The sequence below is a fragment of the Oncorhynchus masou genome, chromosome 1 (genome assembly GCF_036934945.1).
Source record: "Oncorhynchus masou masou isolate Uvic2021 chromosome 1, UVic_Omas_1.1, whole genome shotgun sequence".
In the NCBI taxonomy this organism is placed as follows: domain Eukaryota; kingdom Metazoa; phylum Chordata; class Actinopteri; order Salmoniformes; family Salmonidae; genus Oncorhynchus; species Oncorhynchus masou.
Genome location: NC_088212.1, coordinates 19,999,861 through 20,019,449, shown reverse-complemented (window position 1 = coordinate 20,019,449; position 19,589 = coordinate 19,999,861). Strand labels below are relative to the sequence as shown.

The window sequence follows — 19,589 nt, the reverse complement described above, 5'->3', positions numbered from 1 at the left end:
TTATTTATATAGATATATTAACATGGTTTTTGAACACTATAGTTTGTTTAAACGCATAATAGCGACACTTTAGTTCATGGTTGACGCATTTAGTTGGCTATTAGCCAATCGGCGTTTCTCAATGAGTTCAAGGCACGTTAATGCATCCAACTGTTATTTACAACTTCAAAATCGGTATTTACCACCTTCCCACTTCGTTATAAACGCAGCATCAGTTGTTTCTACTACGAATTGTCGCTTGTTATTTGGTGGGAGGCGCTGTAGCCATTTCGCCACTTTAAAGAGAGAAGGAGAACCAACATCCGAGTTCTGGGGAAAATAAATTATCCCAAAGCACTGCATTCAGACAAACTACCCCCACCGCGGCGAAGGAGCACGACTGAACGCAAACTTCGAACTCTCCATGCAGAGCACGCGGAGAGCAGACCAGGACCATCTAACGGGCTTTTGAGACATTTTTCGGTTTCCGTTGTTTCCTTTATTTGCGGTGTATGTGGATGTTGATCGAACAGTTTATGAGAATCTTGCTTGCTCTGCGGTGAGAAGAGAAGTTTGGCTGTTTTCCTAGTCGGAGGGAGACGCGGGAGGTTCGGGGAAAAAGTGGGGGAAGATGGTTTGGAACGCCGCTTTGAGAAGAGGCTTGATGTGCGTTCTGGCGCTCTGGCTCGGTTATATGTCTGCCCCTTGCAAAGCTCGGATTTACACTAACCATTGGGCTGTACGGATAAACGGGGGACCTGTGTTTGCTGATCGGATAGCAGACAAATATGGCTATAAGAATATGGGACAGGTATGTTTTAAATTGTTCCTCTTTTCGTTCCTTTTACATTTTTATTCGAACGAGTTTCAAAGTCAAATCCGGCACAGCATTGGTGTTTTTTCTTTGATAAATTAAAACTTACTTTGTTTTTGAACCGTGGTGTTTTGTTGTCAGTCCAATTGAAGTTCACACGTCATAGTCACCCGGGCCCACACTGGATAGTCCACATCCCGGGCCAGCCTGAACACGCTACCTCTACTCTAAATAATGTGCCTTGAACCCAGGATAGTCTTTCTGGCGTGTGTGTGGCGGGGATCAGCCTGGCACACACGGGATTGACTATGACATGAACAAAACGAGAGAGCGGGGGCAGGGGTGCAGTGATTAGGCTCCACACCGGTGGGACAACAGGTGCCCCACAGTTCCGCAGAGCAGTTTTATTGGGCTGTTAGGAATGGAGAATTTTACCAACAGTTTAATGTCTCGTATTTCATGGCTCAGACCAATATGGGCCTCTTAAACTGAAATCCAAAATGTATACAGCAACTAAGGATTCTATCAATTATTTACAGTTCCAGTCAAGTTTGGACACCTACTAATTCAAGGGGTTTTAACGAAATAACACATGGAATCATGTAGTAACCAAAAAAATAGTTTAAAAAAAATCATATTTTGATTTTGCTGTCAAGGCAAAAGAAGGCTCTAATATATAGATATATATTAGAGCCTTCTTTTGCCTTGACAGCTTTGCACACTCTTTGCATTCTCTGAACCAGCTTCACCTGGAATGCTTTTCCAACAGTTTTGAAGGACTTCCCACATATATGTTGAGCATTTATTGGTTGTTTTTCCTTCACTCTGCGTGAATGTCAATTGGGTTGAGGTCGGGTGATTGTGGATGCCAGGTCATCTGATGCAGCGCTCCATCACTCTCCTTGTTGGTCAAATAGCCCATATACAGCCTGGAGGTGTGTTGGGTCATTGTCCTGTTGAAAAACAAATGATAGTCCCACTAAGTGCAAACCATATGGTATGGCGTATCACTGCAGAATGCTGTGGTATCAATGCTGGTTACGTGTGCCTTGAATTCAAATAAATCACTGACAGTGTCACCAGCAAAGCACCCACACACCATTACACCTCCTCCATGCTTCAGTGTGGGACCCACACATGCGGAGATCGTCCCTCCACCTACTCTGCGTGTCAAAGACACGGCGGTTTGAACCAAAAATCTCGTCACAACACAAATGATTGGCTCGAACACATTAAGAAGGAAAGAAATTCCACAAATTAACCTTTTTGTATTTAACCAGCTCGGCCAGTTGAGAACAAGTTCCCATTTACAACTGCGACCTGGCCAAGATAAAGCAAAGCAGTGCGACAAAAACAACACAGTTACACATAAACAAACGCAGTCAATAACACAAAATAAAAATGGAAAAATCTATGTACAGTGTGTGAAAATGTGGGGAGGTAGGCAATAAATAGGCTCTAGAGGTGAAAATAATTACAATTTAGCATTACTACTGGAATGATAGATGTGCAGATGATGATGTGCAAGTAGAGACACTGGGGTGCATAAGAGCAAGAGGGTATGTAATAATATGTGGATGAGGTAGTCGGGTGTACTATTTACAGATTGGCTGTGTACAGTGATCGGTAAGCTGCTCTGACCGCTGATGCTTAAAGTTTGAGGGAGATATAAGGCTTCTTAGATTTTTACAATTCGTTCCAGTCATTGGGAGCAGAGAACTGGAAGGAAAGGCAGCCAAAGGAAGTGTTGGCTTTGGGGATGACCAGTGCAATATACCTGCTGGAGCGTGTGCTACGGGTGGGTGTTGCTATGGTGACCAGTGAGCTGCTAGGTAAAGCACCGCCTTATCTCAAAGACTTATAGATGACCTGGAGGCAGTGGGTTTGGTGACGGATATGCAGTGAGGGCCAGCCAACGAGAGCATGCAGGTTGCAGTGGTGGGTAGTATATGGGGCTTTGATGATAAAACGGATGGCACTGTGATAGACTACATCCAGTTTGCTGAGTAGAGTGTTGGGGGCTATTTTGTAAATGGCATTGCTGAGGTCAAGGATCGGTAGGATAGTCAGGTTTGCGAGGGTATGTTTGGCAGCATGAGTGAAGGAGGCTTTGTTGCGAAATAGAAAGCCGATTCTAGATTATTTTTGGATTGGAGATGCTTAATGTGAGTCTGGAATTAGAGTTTACAGTCTAGCCAGAAACCTAGGTATCTGTAGTTGTCCACATATTCTAGAAAATAGTAAAAATAAAGAAAATACCCTTGAATGAGTAGGTGTCAACTTTTGACTGTCTATATATCATATATATCCATTTGTTTACTGAAAAATAGAACTTAAAAGCCTCATGAGTTTAGTTAAACTGTCGTACCACATCGGAACCCAACATATATACATTGTTTTCCTCAAATGTTTGTAAACATCAAATGTAAACACATGGTTTAGCTTCAAAACATGGTTAATACTAGAGGTCGACCGATTTAATCGGAATGGCCGATTTAATTAGGGCCGATTTCAAGTTTTCATAACAATCGGAAATCAGTGTTTTTGGACACCGATTTGGCCAGTTTAAAAATATGAACAAATACATTTAAAAAAACATTTTAACACCTTTTATTTAATCTTTATTTTACTAGGCAAGTCAGTTAAGAACACATTCTTATTTTCAATGATGGCCTAGGAACGGTGGGATAACTGCCTCATTCAGGGGCAGAACGACAGATTTTTACCTTGTCAGCTCGGGGGATTCAATCTTGCAACCTTACAGTTAACTAGTCCAACGCTCTAACCACCTGATTACATTGCACTCCACGAGGAGACTGCCTGTTACGCGAATAATGCAGTAAGCCAAGGTAAGTTGCTAGCTAGCATTAAACTTACCTTATAAAAAAAATCTTTATTCTTTTAAATCTTTATTTAACTAGGCAAGTCAGTTTAGAACAAATTCTTATTTCAATGACTGCCTAGGAACAGTGGGTTAACTGCCTGTTCAGGGGCAGAATGACAGATTTGTACCTTGTCAGCTCGGGGTTTGAACTTGCAACCTTCCGGTTACTTGTCCAACGCTCTAACCACTAGGCTACTCTGCCGCCCCATAAAAACAATCATAATCACTAGTTATAACTACACATGGTTGATAATATTAATATAAATATTAAGTTTATCTAGCCTGTCCTGCATTGCATATAATCGATACGGTGCGTAACGTTGCTCCAATGTGTACATAACCATAAACATCAATGCCTTTCTTAAAATCAATACACAGAAGTATATATTTTTAAACCTGCATATTTAGCTAAAGAAATCCAGGTTAGCAAGCAATATTAACCAGGTGAAATTGTGTCACTTCTCTGGCATTCATTGCATGCAGAGTCAGTGTATATGCAACAGTTTGGGCCACCTAATTTGCCAGAATTTTACGTAATTATGACATAACATTGAAGGTTGTGCAATGTAACAGGAATATTTAGACTTATGGATGCCACCCGTTAGATAAAATACGGAATGGTTCCGTATTTCACTGAAAGAATAAACGTCTTGTTTTCGAGATGATAGTTTCCGGATTTGGCCATATTAATGACCTAAGGCTCGTATTTCTGTGTGTTTATAATGTTATAACTAAGTCTATGATTTGATAGAGCAGTCTGACTGAGCGATGGTAGGCAGCAGCAGGCTCGTAAGCATTCATTCAAACAGCACTTTCGTGCGTTTACCAGCAGCTGTTTATCACTTCAAACCTATCAACTCCCGAGATTAGGCTGGTTTAACCGATGTGAAATGGCTAGCTAGTTAGCGGGGTGTGCGCTAATAGCGTTTCAAACGTCACTCACTCTGAGACTTGGAGTAGTTGTTCCCCTTGCTCTGCATGGGTAACACTGCTTCGAGGGTGGCTGTTGTCATTGTGTTCCTGGTTCGAGCCCAGGTAGGAGCGAGGAGAGGGATGGAAGCTATACTGTTACACTGGCAATACTAAAGTTCCTATAAGAACATCCAATAGTCAAAGTTAATGAAATACAAATGGTATAGAGACAAATAGTCCTATAATTCCTATAATAACTACAACCAAAAACTTCTTACCTGGGAATATTGAAGACTCGTGTTAAAAGGAACCATCAGCTTTCTCATGTTCTGAGCAAGGAACTTAAACTTTAGCTTTCTTACATGGCAGATGTTGCACTTTTACTTCTCCAACCCTTTGTTTTTGCATTATTTAAACCAAATTTAACATGTTTCATTATTTATTTAAGGCTAAATTGATTTTATTGATGTATCAAGTTAAAATAAGTGTTCATTCAGTATTGTTTGTAATTTGTCATTATTACAAATAAATAAATTATAAAAATCGTCCGATTTTAATCGGTATCAGCTTTTTTTGGTCCTCCAATAATCGGTATCGGCATTGAAAAATCATAATCGGCCGACCTCTAGTTAACTATACATTTGATATCCTGGATGGTCAGTCCTTGCAGCCATAGCTCTGTCTGCATTTGAGTGGTTACATTTCTTCAGCCCAATCCTTAGCTTTTTAGCAAAACGGGCAGGGACAGCACCTTGTTTCAATTAAGGATTCTAGCTTTAACGCATACTTTAACCAAATGAGCTGCAAGATTAATATTTTAATAACCTTATAAAATTACAAGCGGCTGAGATTATAAATGGCCACAATAAATGAAGGATGGAAAGCAAGCATTGACTTTGCCAGGGGTTTGATAATGTGAATTGCTCTGAAAGTATCATTCCATTCTGCATATCTGTTATGGTGTGTGCCTGTTGCTGTCATTCCTAAGTAACGTCTACTGTCACCACCAACCCTCCCCACTCCTATCCATAACTGCTGTCAGGTACAACACTGGAAACAAAATGCAATAGCCAAGAGGAGATATGGGCACACTTGCTGGATTTAATTGTGATGTCATTTTGTTCAACAATTCTCCTTGTAATCAGAGAGGCCCATGCAAGTTCAGAGTAGGCAACATTTGGTTGCTTAGCGACACACATTTAAGAGGGTGGTCTATATGGGAGAAATATCTAGCAATGACAGAACCAGGCAATCCAAAGCGCTCTCTCTCCACAGAGAAGGCAATACTACATATTCTGACAGGTGGAAAATTGCTGTTGTGGACTAGGATAATCACAGGGACATCCTGCCCTCACACCTCCCGCCCCTCTTCTCCATAATTATATGGTGCCCATATACCAGCCAGCCCTCCTTTATAGAACTGAGAGTCTTATACCCCCCCAATCCCCTTTTAATCTTACCGTATGCTTCCCAGTCGAAACAGTTAGTGCATATTTTGTGATGTTTTAGGTGTTAGGCATCGTTTTGGAGGAGTTTTTCGGCTGTTCGAGTGCACAACATTTTTGTCTTGAGGCAAGCCAAAGTTTACCCTTTGACCAGTGAATGGTCACCAGTAGGGATTCTTCAAGGAAGTGTTTGTCATTCAACAGGAGACATTGTTTTCATGCACACTTTTTTTTCCACTTGAAATACTGCACCGAACATCTTAGATGTAAAATTAAATGGTTCTTGATTTATCTGAGATGAATTCAAACTTTTGGCTACGGTGTCTCAAGGTGGACAAATGGTACTATTGCAGCTTTTTTCTTGTTTTTCAAGTGAAGGTCTTTTAAAGCGCCAGCCGACCCGAAGTATGTTGATGCCTTAAAGCTCTGAAAGACACTCCCAGGCGGCAATATTGCACCAGTCTCCTAACCTGAACTTTGACACTAATGTCTTAAGTGCACTGTCACATTCTCGCTCTCTCACTCATGGGGACCCCACACATTCAGGTCTTGAGAACATTGAGGTACTACTGGCTCTGAATATTAAGATTGCACAAGAAAGGCATACATGTGTATGAAATAAAGTTCTTGACACTCAATAAGTTCCCATGATTATAATTTTTTTCAGGATGAAAGTAGGTTGTTTTATTTAGGGACATTCATGCGATAAGGAAGTTGAGGAAGACCTTTATTTATCCAGGTAAGACCCATTGAGGTTAAAAACCTATTTTGCGAGGGCGACTTGGCAAAACAGGGAAATGGCTGCGTGTACGTAAATACTGTTGTGGACACATGCAAAGAGATTGTCAGAGAAAAACAAAACGGTAGGGGAGAGGGGGATGTGAACAGAGTGGGTGACTGAGAAGGACAGTGTCATTCAGTTGACAGGGATAGAGATATGAGAACATACAATGATACAGAAACACACAGATGGATGGAGAGGAAGTAAGGCAGTTGGTAGATAATTTCACTTGCAACGCTAGGGTTGTGGGTTTGATTCCCATGGAGGAATGGTACAAACATTATATTTGAGCTAGATGGTTAAAGCTAGCTAACAAGTGTGTTTGGGTGATTTCCATGTTAAAGGACCCATGAGCACCTACGTGAAGTTCGTAGGAGCACATCAAATTGGGTGTCAAATGACAGCCAAGAGTCTCTTTTAGGGAAATTAAGGCATAGATACATTTTTCAACCGTTTTCCATCTTCTAAATTAGGCATAAGTAATGGATTTAACTTCTGGTCAAACAGATGGAAAAGGGATTTTCGAAAACATCTACCAGAAAGTCTTTAAAGGGTATTAGAAATAAACCATTTTCACGTAAAGATCCCTGCCAACCAATATCAATGCTTAAATTTAGTTTTGGGGAAATGATTTGCCTATTGTATGTTTAAGGAACATTGCCTTGTAAATCCGTTACCAAAAACCAACATTTTCTAATGGAGGGTAATTTTAAGTTAATTGAATTAACAAGTAAAGGTAGACCTACCAATGAGTTAGTGTTTTTACTGAAGTACATTTTTGTTTATGAATTACTAAGTGACTTAAAACTCAGTGACGGTTTTACTACTCAGTACCGGACTTACTGCATTGGCTACAATACAAAATAATAGTAGTCACTAACTACAGTTGCTTCACCTGCTTGCTGTCCTCTGTTCCACTGGCATACAGTTATGTTCAGCTCATAACTGTTTTCTGTCATCTGAAATTGGAATTGGGTGAATTCGCCCTGGCCTTGGTTTCAACGTCCACAGACGTCATTTGTTGGGACGGTCTGGACCGGGTCTTGATTTCAGCATCCACAGTTTATTAAATAATGTCATTTCTGCATTCTTTCTGCAGACATCTTTTGTAAAACATTGTTGTGAGTTACTTGAAAGAATATAGGGGCTTGATACAGTCCCTTGGGTAGCTCCTCTAAATCCCTGGGTCAATGGGAAGGGTATATGACACCTGGCAGCCATTGCTGTTTGATAATCTGCCTCTGAATTATTAAAGTTAATCACACTTCGCCTGCCTCATGTCTGTCTGTCTTTCTTATTTTGGAGGTTTGTGGTTCACAGGTTACATTGTTTAATTCCTCTGTCTGACTTGGTTGACGTTTGAATGCAACCAGTGTTTTTACTGTAGACTGATCGTGGTGTTTTTTTTCGGTAGATTGGCGACTTGAAGGACCATTATCACTTCTTTCACAGCAGGACCATCAAAAGGTCAACTCTCTCCAGTCGCGGTGGCCACAGCTTCCTCTCGATGGAGTCCAAGGTAAGCCTCGCCTCACCGTGCTGGCGGGCCACCCCACCAGGTCATCGACACACGCCTGCATTATTGATGAGTCACAGAACACCACCCTTGGTCTCGCCCTGATGATGCGTACATTACAGGGCACAACAGTAGTTCAGTACACCGATGGAAAGTCTAACAGCCATAGCACTGCTGACCATAGTTGTCATTCAATGAGAGATCTTTGATGAATTATGTATTATATACTGTTGCTGGATATGTTGGCCTTTTTCAACTTTGACTCTGTTTATTACACAAGACTCCCCTTGGGGCAGGAGGCAGTTTGCCATTGATAGACCAGTGTTCTTCTCTTTCCTCTCTCCCTTCTTCCCCTGAAGTTTCTCTCCTGTGTGAAGGGTTGACAGGGATGATGTCAGCTGGGTCTGCAGTCTGAGCTGGGAGTCTTTCTGCTCCCATCACTATTGTACAGGGATCAGTGTCATATCATTACCATTCTGATGCCAGTATCATTTCACTGCTGTTTTCGGGCTGCTCTCTATCATGGATGCACTGGGGTTTGTCCGTGGAGCCGGTTATAGAAATAATCACGTTGTTATGCTTAGTTGTCTAATGACAGTCATCTGTATGTGTGTGAGTCAGTTGGGTGTAGCGGACACACCTTGTGTGTGTGTGCGCGCTGTGCGATCTACCTGTTGGCACGCAGGTCTCCATGGTGACAAGGCAGTGATAATGGCTTTATGGCTTGCTGACGCACCGCCTGGTGCATGTGGGACACGGTCAAAGGTCATGGCTGTCAGTAAGTTACCAGCCCAAGGTCGTCGGCTTGGAGAGCGGGTGTGTGACTAACCTCACCCGAGTGACATTTGGCCCCATTTTCAGACACTCAAAGTACACTGAACAAAAATGTGAAATGTAAAGTTTTTCGTTGCATGAGCTAAAATAAAACATCCCAGCAATTTGATTAAACTGACGAAGCAGTATGATCATTACAAAGGTGCACCTTGTGCTGGGGACAATAACAGACCACTCTAAAATGTGTAGTTTTGTCACACAACACAATGCCACAGATGTCTCAAGTTGAGGAAGCATGCAATTGGCATGCTGACTGCAGGAATTTCCACCAGAGCTGTTGCCAGGTAATTTCATGTTAATTTCTCTACCATATGCTGCCTCCAACGTTTTTAGACAATTTGGCACCATGTCCAAATGGCCTCACAACTGCGGACCATGTGTAACCATACCAGCCCAGGACCTCCACATCTGGCTTCTTCACCTGCGGAATTGTCTGAGACCAGCCACCTGGAGAGCTGATGAAACTGTGGGTTTGCACAACTGAATGATTTCTGCTCAAACTGTCAGAAACCGTCTCAGGGAAGCTCATCTGCATGCTCGTTGTCCTCACTAGAGTTTTGACCTGACTAAAGTTAGAATCACAGTCAAATTCAACTTCGTCAAACGGGTGATGATTTAACAAAAGCGCATTCGCGAAAAAAGCACATTTGTTGCCCAAATGTACCTAACCATAAACATCAATGCCTTTCTTAAAATCAGTACACAGAAGTGTTTTTTTTTTCCATGCATATTTAGTTTAAAAAAATTCATGTTAGCAAGCAATATTAACTAGGGAAATTGCCACTTCTTCTTTTGCGTTCAGTGCAAGCAGAGTCAGGGTATATGCAACAGTTTGGGCCGCCTGGCTCATAGCGAACTGTGTTTCTTCCAAACAAGGACCGTATTATTTGACAGTTTACATAATTATGACATAACATTGAAGGTTGTGCAATGTAACAGCAATATTTAGACTGAGGGTTACCACCCGTTCGACAAAATATGGAATGCTTCCGTATTTCACTGAAAGAATAAACGTTTTGTTTTCGAAATGATAGTTTCCGGATTTGACCATATTAATGACCTAAGGCTCGTATTTCTGTGTGTTTATTATATGATACAGTGCCTTGCGAAAGTATTCGGCCCCCTTGAACTTTGCGACCTTTTGCCACATTTCAGGCTTCAAACATAAAGATATAAAACTGTATTTTTTTGTGAAGAATCAACAACAATTGGGACACAATCATGAAGTGGAACGACATTTATTGGATATTTCAAACTTTTTTAACAAATCAAAAACTGAAAAATTGGGCGTGCAAAATTATTCAGCCCCCTTAAGTTAATACTTTGTAGCGCCACCTTTTGCTGCGATTACAGCTGTAAGTCGCTTGGGGTATGTCTATCAGTTTTGCACATCGAGAGGCTGAAATTTTTTCCCATTCCTCCTTGCAAAACAGCTCGAGCTCAGTGAGGTTGGATGGAGAGCATTTGTGAACAGCAGTTTTCAGTTCTTTCCACAGATTCTCTATTGGATTCAGGTCTGTAAGTCTGATTTGATAGAGCAGTCTGACTGAGCGGTGGTAGCAGCAGCAGGCTTGTTAGCATTCATTCAAACAGCACTTTACTGTGTTTGCGAGCAGCTCTTAGCAATGCTTGATGCACAGCACTGTTTGACTTCAAGCTGATCAACTCCCGAGATTAGGCTGGCAATACTAAAGTGCCTAAGTGTAAGTGTACTAAGTGTACTAAAGTGAACATCCAATAGTCAAAGGTATATGAAATACAAATGATATAAAGAGAAATAGTCGACACGTCATAATTCCTATAATAACTACAACCTAAAACTTCTTAACTGGGAATATTGAACCACCAGCTTTCATATGTTCTGAGCAAGGAACTTAAACGTTAGCTTTTTTACATGGCACATATTGCACTTGTACTTTCTTCTCCAACACTGTTTTTGCATTATTTAAACCAAATTGAACACGTTTCATTATTTACTTGAGACTAAATAGTTTTTATTTCTGTATTATATTAAGTTAAAATAAAAGGGTTAATTCAGAATTACAAATATATTTAAAAATCGTCTGCTTTGTAATTGGTATCGGCTTTTTTTGGTCATCATAATTGGCCGACCTCTAGTTTCAACTGTATTGGGCAGATGACAGTGTGTATGGCGTCATGTGGGCGAGCGGTTTACTGATGTCAACGTTGTGAACAGAGTGCCCCATGGTGGGGTTATGGTATGGGCAGGCATAAACTACAGACAATGAACACAATTGCACAATTGAAATTTGAATGCACAGAGATACCGTGACGATCCTGAGGTCCATTGTCGTGCCATTCAACCGTGGTAATGCACGGCCCCATGTTGCAAAGATCTGTACTCAATTCCTTCAAACTGATAATGTCCCAGTTCTTCCATGGACTGCATACTCACCAGACAAGTCACCCACTGAGCTTGTTTGGGATGCTATGGATCAACGTGTACGACAGCGCGTTCCAGTCCCCGCCAATATCCAGCAACTTCGCACAACCATTGAAGAGGAGTGGGACAACATTCCACAGACCACAATCAACAGCCTGACCAACTCTCTGCGAAGGAGATGTATTGTGCTGCATGAGGTAAATGGTGGTCACACCAGATACTGAGTGGTTTGATGATCCATGCCCCTACCTTTTTTTTGTTTTTAAAGGTATCTGTGACCAACAGATGCATGTCTGTATTTCCAGTCATGTGCAAACCATAGATTAGGGCCTAATTTGTTTATTTCAATTGACTAATTTCCTTATATGAACGGTAACTTAATAAAGTCTTTGAAAATGTTGCGTCTATTTTTGTTCAGTGTAATCACTGATTATAACAGATTTGGATAGGTATAGGCAAGGACGCCCATCACTTTGCTTCTATCTATACTTTCATGTCAGATTAGTGATCCCATCAAGGAAGGAAGCATTTCTAAAGTGCCATTTCAGCTGACGCTTCTAAAGTATAGCTGGATTATTTTTTTGGGATCCTGGTTGCCCTTGGTTACAGACCCAGTCAGCAAGAGAGAGCCACCTCCAAATCCTTAAGAAGGGGGAATGCAGAAGTAGTTGTATTTCAGGAGTCCAATTCACCATCTGGAGAGGGAGGATCCGTCTTCTCTCCGTCTCGGTGGACTCTCAGGTCAGTGGTGGAACTAATGGAGGACTGGCGGTCGGACTTCCTGTCTAGGTGACGGTCTGAGGACCGCCGCATTAGGCTTACCGCTTATCATCCGTTACACAAACACACATGGACATCGGGTGGGCAGACAGACAGGGAGCTCTAGACAGACACACGTGTATAATGATGGCTCTGCTGTTCTGAGCTTAATGAGGTGTGTAAATGGTTGCTTTGAAACTGATGACAGACTTGGTGAAATGAGCAGAGACTTGTGCCTGCTCTGTCTTCACATGATCATTGCCATCCATCATTGTTACAAATGTTTTATTTTTTGACTTAATTACATTCTGGGTTATGAAATCTTTCTCCCTCAGCCCCCCCCCACCCCTTCTTTCTGCCTGTTTTTCCTCATTCTATCCCCCTTTTATAACACCCTTTTTTCTCCTCTATCTCTCAATCACACTCTCTCTCTCTTTCTGCCAGTGTTTTTTCTGTGTCCATCCCTCATCTCTTTTCCCTCCTCTGCTCTCTGGAGAAACTGACAGATTGTTTTAGTAGGTCGTACTTCACTCTGATAGGATTTTTTTCTTTCACTCGCTCTTTCTTTTTAGCTTTGTATGAATGTTAAAGTCGATCACCTCCGTCTCTGGTTTATTGTTTTACCTGAATGATTTGGCTACCTTGGGTAAAAGTGAAAGGCAGCAGTCGTTACAAAAATAATCCTACCCAACATTCCCAAATTTCTGAGATGAGTTTACCAAGGAATTCCTTGAAACAAATCCATTAGTTTTGAGATATTGATTGTGACCTGTGAAATTTGTATGTGTGTTCACATAGTGGGGCAAAAAAGTATTTAGTCAGCCACCAATTGTGCAAGTTCTCCCACTTAAAAAGATGAGGCATGTAATTTTCATCATAGGTACACTTCAACTATGACAGACAAAATTAGAAGAAAAATCTAGAAAATCACATTGTAGGATTTTTAATGAATTTATTCGCAAATTATGGTGGAAAATAAGTATTTGGTCACCTACAAACAAGCAAGATGTCTGGCTCTCACAGACCTGTAACTTCTTCTTTAAGAAGCTCATCTGTCCTCCACTCGTTACCTGTATTAATGGCACCTGTTTGAACTTGTTATCAGTATAAAAGATACCTGTCCACAACCTCAGTCACACTCCAAACTCCACTATGGCCAAGACCAAAGAGCTGTCAAAGGACACCAGAAATAAAATTGTAGACCTGCACCAGGCTGGGAAGACTGAATCTGCAATAGGTACGCAGCTTGGCTTGAATAAATCAACTGTGGGAGCAATTATTAGGAAATGGAAGACCTACAAGACCACTGATAATCTCCCTCGATCTGGGGCTCCACGCAAGATCTCACCCCGTGGGGTCAAAATGATCACAAGAACGGTGAGCGCAAATCCCAGAACCACACGGGGGAACCTAGTGAATGACCAGAGAGCTGGGACCAAAGTAACAAAGCCTACCATCAGTAACACACTACGCCGCCAGGGACTCAAATCCTGCAGTGCCAGACGTGTCCCCCTGCTTAAGCCAGTACATGTCCAGGCCCGTCTGAAGTTTGCTAGAGAGCATTTGGATGATCCAGAAGAAGATTGGGAGAATGTCATATGGTCAGATGAAACCAAAATAGAACTTTTTGGTCGTGTTTGGAGGACAAAGAATGCTGAGTTGCATCCAAAGAACACCATACCTACTGTGAAGCATGGGGGTGGAAACATCATGCTTTGGGGCTGTTTTTCTGCAAAGGGACCAGGACGACTGATCTGTGTAAAGGAAAGAATGAATGGGGCCATGTATCGTGAGATTTTGAGTGAAAACCTCCCATCAGCAAGGGCATTGAAGATGAAACGTGGCTGGGTCTTCCAGCATGGCAATGATCCCAAACACACCGCCCGGGCAACGAAGGAGTGGCTTCGTAAGAAGCATTTCAAGGTCCTGGAGTGGCCTAGCAGTCACCAGATCTCAACCCCATAGAAAATCTTTGGAGGGAGTTGAAAGTCCGTGTTGCCCAGTAACAGCCCCAAAACATCACTGCTCTAGAGGAGATCTGCATGGAGCAATGGGCCAAAATACCAGCAACAGTGTGAAAACCTTGTGAAGACTTACAGAAAACATTTGACCTCTGTCATTGCCAACAAAGGGTATATAACAAAGTATTGAGAAACTTTTGTTATTGACCAAATACTTTTTTTTCACCATAATTTGCAAATTCATTAAATCCTACAATGTGATTTTCAGGAATTTCTTTTCTCATTTTGTCTGTCATAGATGAAGTGTACCTATGTTGAAAATTACAGGCCTCATCTTTTTAAGTGGGAGAACTTGCACAATTTGTGGCTGACTAAATACTTTTTTGCCCCACTGTACATTTTGTTTTTGGTCAGTGTTTTATTTTGTGTACTTATCCACAAACATCCCTCCATCTTCCATTAGGCAAGTTAGTTTTGCATGACCTGGTGCCCCGGGTGGGTGGAGAGTCCACCGCCTATTTAAAACTAACTCACCCATTGTCCACTCTGAACATGCTTGCCCAACAACCCTGCGTATTCATGTTCAAACATTGGATATGTTTTGATGCTTTTTTTCTTTTTTCACTGTGCAATGGTGTGGCCTCTGCTATAGGTGGAGTGGATTCAGCAGCAGGTGGTAAAAAGGCGGATCAAGAGGGATTACAAGGCGGCCCCTCCCCCCTCACCAGCCCCTCCCAGACCAGCCCCGCCCAGTCCATATTCTTCAATGACGCCAAGTGGAGCAGTATGTGGTACATAGTAAGTATGCGGACCACACCCGAGCTCTCAGGGTCAAGGGTCACCAGACCTACTTAATGGAGGTCTCCATATATGGGGCGGGGCAGTGTGTGCATGCACCTTGGTTGTAGTGTGCCTAAGAGTGTCGTGCCTCAAAGGCAAATGTCTAGATGACTTTTCAAACATCTTCCTGAGATTTCAAATGACATTGAGAGGAATGTATATCGCTAAATATATAGTGCATAGAATTTAAAAAGATATTGCCGGATATTATTAATTCTAATCAGAAAGCTTTTTTACATGGACGATACATTGGAGATAATATAAGACAAGTACTGGAAACAAAAACACTATGAAAAATCTGGGTAACCAGGCCTGCTATTCATTGCTGGCTTTCAATAGGCTTTTGATAAAGTACGACATTTCAATTTTGAAGATCGGGTGCCCCGATCCCACAGCTGAATCAACTTTAGGAGACAGTCCTGGTGCTTTCTGGACTTTCTTGGGTGCCCTGAAGCCTTCTTCACAACAATTGAACCGCTCTCCTTGAACTTCTTGATGATCCGATAAATGGTTGATTTTGGTGCAATCTTACTGGCAGCAATATCCTTGCCTGTGAAGCCCTTTTTGTGCAAAGCAATGATGACGGCACGTGTTTCCTTGCAGGTAACCATGGTTGACAGAGGAAGAACAATGATTCCAAGCACTCCCCCCCCCCTTTTGAAGCTTCCAGTCTGTTATTCGAACTCAATCAGCATGACAGTTATCTCCAGCCTTGTCCTCGCCTGTGTAGGCAGAGTAGCAAAGAAAAACCATATCTCAGACTAGCCAATAAAATATTAAGATGGGCAAAAGAACACAGACACTGGACAGAGGAACTCTGCCTACAAGGCCAGCATCCAGGAGTCGCCTCTTCACTGACGTTGAGACTGGTGTTTTGCAGGGACTACTTAATGAAGCTGCCAGTTGAGGACTTGAGGCGTCTGTTTCTCTAGACACTCTAATTTACTTGTCCTCTTGCTCAGTTGTGCACCGGGGCCTCCCAATCCTTTCGATTCTGGTTAGAGCCAGTTTGCTCTGTTCTGAAAAGGGAGTGGTACAGTGTTATATGAGATCTTCAGTTTTACTGGACAAAAATGTGCTTTTATTTCAAAAACAAGAATTTCTAAGTGACCCCAAACTTTTGAACTGTAGTGTATATATGCAAAGAAAACTATCTGCAATATTTAAGCTGATCTGACATTGAGAGGATTTTAAATGCCCACAGCAGTGTCAAATGACTCCGTTCAGACTGCACAAGATATGTAGCTCTACACCAAAAGAATACTACACTTGCTTGTGGCCGCTAGTCACATCCACGTACAAATCATTACTCCCCTTCCATTTTGTGTGTGAGTCCGCTATTTGTAAGCTCTCTGTTCTTTTGCTCTTCTTCTGGGTTCTGTCAATGGTTAACTTGGCAATGATAACGCCAATACTTTGACCTTAGTTCTTATCAGTCCAGTGTTTTTGGACAGAGGATAGAGCTTGGACTTTGTCATAAATATTCAATCATGAGTGTTTACTGTTTTCGGCAGTACTTGTTTAGGTACTTTTTGTTCATGTCCATTGGCATTTGTTAACCTGGGCATTAGCCTACAACTGACTTTCACCTGCCATCTTTGGACCTGCTTGACAGCTGTTCAAATGTGTTGTTTATTTTCTCATTGGGCTATTCACTGATGATCTAGAATGATTTGATAGGTTAAAGCAAGAACCCCACTTCATATCTTTCACCAACCCCGACATGTCAGATCAGTGATTACTTTAAGGAACGGAGGGTGGAAAGCTGCATTTGAAAAGTACTCAAGCAGGGCCTATATCTATGTGATCACACTTTTGCCACAACACAGATGACTCACTGTTCCAGAACTGTAATTACCACTTAAGTGGGTTGCTAGTTTTATTTCAGCACTATTCCAGTGACGCGTGTGTGTGTGTGTGTGTGTGTGTGTGTGTGTGTGTGTGTGCCAGCACTGTAACGATGACATCCATAACTGCCAGTCGGACATGAACATAGTGGGGGCATGGAAGAGGGGCTACACAGGGAAGGACGTGGTGATCACCATCCTAGACGACGGCATTGAGAGGAACCACCCCGACCTCATTCAGAACTACGTGAGTGTGGGTGCGTTTTGGAATGGGGTATGTGTGTTGTAGTAGGAGTGTGTGTGTGTGTGTGTGCGTGTTCAGCCATTGGAGGATTTATGCTGCTCGTCCATAAGACCATGATGGTGAAGGCTTTTCCCTCTGTTTCCAGGACAACCAGGCCAGTTATGATGTCAACGGGAACGACATGGACCCCATGCCCCGTTATGATGCCAGCAACGAGAATAAGTAAGATACCAGGTCACAGCATCACGTGTGTGTGTGTGCGTGGCTCTTCTCTGCCTGGGAGCCCTGTGTCCTGTGCCAGTTTGGCTGTCAGTGGTTTTGGACGTTCTAGCTCAAATGCCTTGGCAAACGCACAGTACTCTGTGGTAGTTTGTTTTCTTAAAGAGACAGGAGGTTAACTAGCCCACTGCTTTAGACGGATCATGGTCTGCTCTCTCCCTCGCTCTCTCACTTTGCCCTTCCCTCTCTCTTTCTCTCTCTCTTTCCACCTCTCCCTCTGAGTGGGGCTCGTTGACAAGTCTGTCACAATAATGGGTACGTTACAATGTCCATACTAGCATACTGCTTAGAATGCATGGCCCAACTCATTACTTTATTCTAGGTAGTATGCTGCCAGCGAGGCTATTGGAACACAGCCATTAGTGTGTTTTTGCTAGCTACCTAAAGCCTAGACACTACATGCATTTTCAGACAGACTTGTATCTTTCCATCGTCCCAACTTGTCTTGGAGGACATATTCTAAGTGATCATATAAACATTGAGGGAACACCATTTATGATAGGTTCTATGAAAGCTTCCCCACACTGTTGATACACTTGCTATGTCCTTATTCAATACGTTTGGTTAAAGACACGAGTGTGGTGGTAGGTGATTACATTTCTCGGCTCTAGCTTTATGACATGGTACTGATTTTAAGCGGGAGGACATGCCACTTCTGATCCAGACCAAACAAAGACACCAGAACGGTTTGGATACACTCCCCTCTACCGACTCAGTCCCTCTCTATAAACCAGCAGTTTCTCAGCTGTTCAAAGTAAACAGACAATAACCTTGCATCCACTGTGTTTTTGTTACCTATTCTGAGTGTGTGTGTGTTTCTAGAGGAGAACAAGCTGTTCTTTCTGCTTATGAGGAACACATCTGCTGGTGAATTTGGCCATTTCCATGTGGTAGAATCTCTGCTATAATGTAAAACTCTACTTCCATGAGCTAAACAAAGGATTGACCTCCAGGATTGATCCAGACAGTGTGTTATTCACATCGCCCTTTATTCATCGCACAGATGGTCTGGTTCAGACTGACTTGGAGCAGGCATGGCATGGAGATGGGCTGAGAGCAGACAACACAAACAACACACACATATGTAGAGGAGACTCAGGAAGACTATGGCGCTGTGTGAAGCCAAACAGGACTGAAGGATTTGAATGTTGGCTCAACAAACTGTCCATACGGCTGCCATAAGTGTAGAGGTTTCAGCCAGGTGATGGAATTACACTACAGTAGAACCTTTAGGCTAACGAGGGCGCGCGTGTGTGTGTGTGTTTGAGCAAGGAATTCTGTGTGCGCACCCTGCCTGCCAATAGATGCTGGGTTGCCATGACAGCGGTCAGTGGTGACTCTTGGCCGCTTGTTCCAGATGTTCTCGGCAGGAGGGCTGGTCGTGCCGAACGCGAGAATGTCTTTGCCTCTTCCTCTTCTCCTAAAACCCACTCTTGTTTGTTTGCGCTCATCACTAACCGGGCCACTTGTTGACGCGGCTACAGTCTGGCAGAATGTTGCCCTTGCTTGTTGAGGGCTCGGAAACATACAAATCATTGTCTCTTTCACATTGTGAAAATATTTGAGGGCTGTATGTATCCCAGTGCAGCTGCTGCTGCCTCTGAATCCAGGGTCACGTCATTGGGCACCAAAGGGAAGAAGACGTTTTAAATTGCGTGGCCTTATGAACAAGACCCAGCCCCTGCTACTGGCCATGTGTCGACCTGTTCCTCCAGCCCATAGCTTGAACTAAGTCTAACTCCACTCGCTTCTCCCCACTTCTTTTTCTTAAATATGCATGTTGTCAGATGGTATACCGACTGTTTGCATTCTTCAGTTTTTATATATATTTTTTTACCCCTTTTTCTCTCCAATTTTCACGGGATCAAATTGGTAGTTAGTCTTGTCTCATCCCTGCAACTCCCATACGGACTCAGAGGCGACGGTCAAGAGCCGTGCGTCCTCCGAAACACAACCCAACCAAGCCGCACTGCTTCCTGACACAATTCCCGCTTAACCTGGAAGCTAGCCGCATCAATATGTTGGAGGAAACACCATGCACCTGGCGACCGTGTCAGCGTGCACTGCGCCCGGCCTGCAACAGGAGTCTT

General features: G+C 42.7%; 1 protein-coding gene across 1 annotated transcript in view; it reads left to right on the top strand.

The window, feature by feature from the left end:
- The first annotated feature begins 250 nt into the window (after window positions 1–250).
- Window positions 251–19,589, top strand: part of pcsk5b (proprotein convertase subtilisin/kexin type 5b) — a 43,681-nt gene continuing 24,342 nt past the window's right edge. Inside the window, 6 exon segments of the mRNA XM_064957758.1 lie at window positions 251–790; window positions 8,230–8,334; window positions 14,942–14,998; window positions 15,001–15,087; window positions 17,080–17,223; window positions 17,366–17,442. Coding sequence (XP_064813830.1) covers window positions 611–790; window positions 8,230–8,334; window positions 14,942–14,998; window positions 15,001–15,087; window positions 17,080–17,223; window positions 17,366–17,442 — 650 coding nt within the window. The 5' untranslated portion in view covers window positions 251–610.